Source organism: Nicrophorus vespilloides, unplaced genomic scaffold (genome assembly GCF_001412225.1).
Source record: "Nicrophorus vespilloides isolate i.1.1-1 unplaced genomic scaffold, Nicve_v1.0, whole genome shotgun sequence".
Classification (NCBI taxonomy): domain Eukaryota; kingdom Metazoa; phylum Arthropoda; class Insecta; order Coleoptera; family Silphidae; genus Nicrophorus; species Nicrophorus vespilloides.
The window spans coordinates 20,009-23,124 of record NW_017096992.1 but is presented as its reverse complement, the minus strand read 5'-3'; the positions used below and the strand labels follow the sequence as shown (position 1 = coordinate 23,124).

Below are 3,116 nucleotides of genomic sequence, written 5' to 3'. Positions count from 1 at the left end.
TCAATTTTTCAAATTTGAACGCGTATCACAGCAATATGGATAAGAGCATAGGAATGTATCTTTACTTGATGGATTCCCCAAATATTCAGCTTTCATGCGCATATATTGGATTCATTCTATCTATTATAGTTTTCGAGTAAATCAATGAAATGTGAAAACACTGCTTTTTCGAACGTTCCAATTTCAATTTTTCAAATTTGAACGCGTATCACTGCAATATGGATGAGAGCATAGGAATGTATCTATACTTTAGCAGATATTAGGAAAATTGCTCACTGCTACTCCCTAGGAATGTATCTATACTTTAGCAGATATTTGGAAAATTGCTTACTGCTACTAATATTCGCGCCTCCCCTTAGACTAGTTCACGCCTCACAGTTTCGAAAACGCTGATTTAGAGGATCAGAAATTTAAAAACTAATTCTTTAGTTATCATAAATAATCCTGTAGAGGTTTGAATTGAAATTTATTGTGTAATGTTATTACGTTTTCCATTTACTTATGCATTGTTTTCTGTTTCACTCCGAACACTTACTTCCATCCATTTGCTGCGTATTTTCTCCGTGGGTCGTGCGAAATCATCAGCGAAAGAAAGTGTGGAAACGGCGGCGCCTGTGGAATTGAATTTGGAGCGAATGTGGGACGAGGCCTCCGCACAATTGTCAGTTGTTTTAGAGGGGAATTTGGAGATCCCCAAGGACGTGGTGCCTTTCGACGCCGGCTCCGATGTGCCCATCGATGAGCAGAAGTGAGTTAAATCCCTCTCTCCTAATTATGTTTGAGCTTTTAATCGTCTCTCTCTCTCTCTCTATCTCTCTTTCGGTTCTGTATTTAATTTGCCCCAGATTTCTATTTGAGTTGAACGAAGTGCGGCTTTCCACTTCCTCTTTTTCCCCGGCTCTCACTTTTCCCTTATTTCCTTTTTGTTTTCGTTTTCGGCAGAGCGAACTCACGGAAAACCCATTCACAAACCGAATGATTGGATAGTAATAAAATTTTCCCATCTAACGATTATCAACAATGGAAAAGAAATATTCGCCAAAGAAAAAAAACAATACTTTCTTAATAATACTATAAGAAAAGATAATATAAAATATGATTTTTATAATAATAATTTGGATGAAACGAATTTTCAATTAGGAATTGTTTTCTTTGTGATTCAAATTCGATGTTGCTTTAAAATTTGAACGCGTAATTAAAGGAGTCCCTTCCATTCCAGTCGCGTCTCCTCATCTCTGTTTTTTTTGTGTTATTGTTCTGTTCTTTACGTTTCTTTTCTTTTTTTTAGGTCGGAGGCGATGAAAAACATACAACGGAAGCTGCGCAATCATGAATTCGAAAATGCCATTGGTCTCCTGAGGGCCTCCAGGTACGTGTGCTTTCGTTAAATATTGATCATAATTGAGAGCTCCGACATTTTATTTCGTCCTATCCACCCTCACTCGTACACGACGGATGCATTATTCACAGATCTTGTTCTCTCGGCCTCTTTTTCATCCTTTTTCTTCTGGAGTCTTCTTCTCATTTAATTCCGGAAGCGTATGCAGAAGCAGCAACAGATACAGCTGAGGTCCGAAAGGTTCTTCCGCGCAGTTTCACTCCGATTTACTCTTATTTCTTTTCATATCGGACAATTCTTTTAAAATGTAGATTAGAACATTCAAAATCATAATCAATAATGAAATATAGTTTTGAATATATATTTTTCTTTTTACAATTACAATGAAAAATATATTTCACAATAGTTGAAAACAACGTTGGCCTAAATACTGAATTAAAGATTATTATTTCCCGGGAAGGGTTTTACTAGAAAAACCGATTTATGATTTTTCCATAAACAATCGGATCGGCTTATTGGTTTTCGTATAGGCTTTGGTAATCGCGTGTATAAAAAGAGGTATATTTCAATTGGCCTGAGGGAGAATCGTTGATTTATTGTGCGGTCTGATAAAGGAGTTACTGGCCTCGATGAAAAGTGTTGAGTGAAAAACTCGCGTAACGAGAAACACTTTCTTGCGAGTAGTTTATTTTTAAATTTTCAGCACTCTATCTGTAATGCTGCAAAAGAGATTCTTCACCGGATAATCCGGTTTGCATTTGGTGGTAGGTTGAAGCCTAATTAGAAAGCACGATCTCTGTACGCCGCATGCATAGACGACTTTCGATACGCTCCGCGCTCGGAGATGATGAGGCCATGTTTTATTCAGCTTGTATGTACGTTACGTAAGAAACATCATCTAAAGTTCGATTATCTAATTAAGTGGAAGCGAGTCGTACGCTTGTGTTTATATAGTTGGGGTGGGTTAAAAGGGAATGAGTAGGGGGCGCCGGAGGGCGTTTAAGTTCTTAATAAGTCAAAACGTAAACTACCTACGCGACTCCCTTTGGGGGTGGTTGGATCGGGCGAAAGAGGATGCAAGCGCCCCGGTACAATAATAACAGAACCGCAACACGTTCTCTATTGTTGTAATTACGTGTTTAAACGCAAAGACTTACAACTTGATGTAAGGCGGCTGCAGCTACAGCCGCCGTTACGTATGTTTGTGCTAGCTAATGAAGTTTGTTGGAATTCGCGGAAACTTTGGAATCACACTGACGAGGAGGAAGGAGTCTCTTCTTCGCATGTGCTTCAGCGTAGGGTGAAAGGCAAGGTAATTCCGCATGTAAAGGGTGGAAAGGCGATAGCAAAGCGGACGTTCATTAAGCAATTACATTAAGACGTTGGGTTTCCTTTTATGTTCTGCCCTTTTTATTTTCTTCATCCAATTTTTTTGTTTCTCGCAATTAGGGAAGTTTGGCCGGAGGATGACTGCTTCGGAGCGGCCGACATCGCCGTGGAGGAGGAGTTCCTGGCGCTCAAGGAGATCTTCTGCGCTGATCTAGGCGGTAAGTCTTAAGTCTTCATACATAAATATCCCATTGAATGCTGCTGGAGGGTTGTGTCGCTCGATGCGTCTTGGGCCATTCCCCCATCAGAGACTCAGCGGGAATTCCCCACTTTATATCGCCCATTTAGCTAATATATTTCAACGGATCAAACGCTCACTCTCTCCATACACTATATTCTTGCCATTTTAAACTTTTTTTTCTTCTTTCGCTGCTTCGAGGGGAAAGAA

At 39.7% G+C, this 3,116-nt stretch overlaps 1 protein-coding gene across 1 annotated transcript in view; it reads left to right on the top strand.

Annotated features, from left to right (window-relative positions):
* LOC108558671 (protein timeless homolog) overlaps positions 1 to 2,897 on the top strand; it is a 12,786-nt gene extending 9,889 nt beyond the window's left edge. Inside the window, exons 7-9 of the mRNA XM_017915658.1 lie at positions 586 to 748; positions 1,289 to 1,369; positions 2,789 to 2,897. Coding sequence (XP_017771147.1) covers positions 586 to 748; positions 1,289 to 1,369; positions 2,789 to 2,897 — 353 coding nt within the window. The remainder of the gene's footprint in view (positions 1 to 585; positions 749 to 1,288; positions 1,370 to 2,788) is intronic.
* Positions 2,898 to 3,116: the final 219 nt, after the last annotated feature.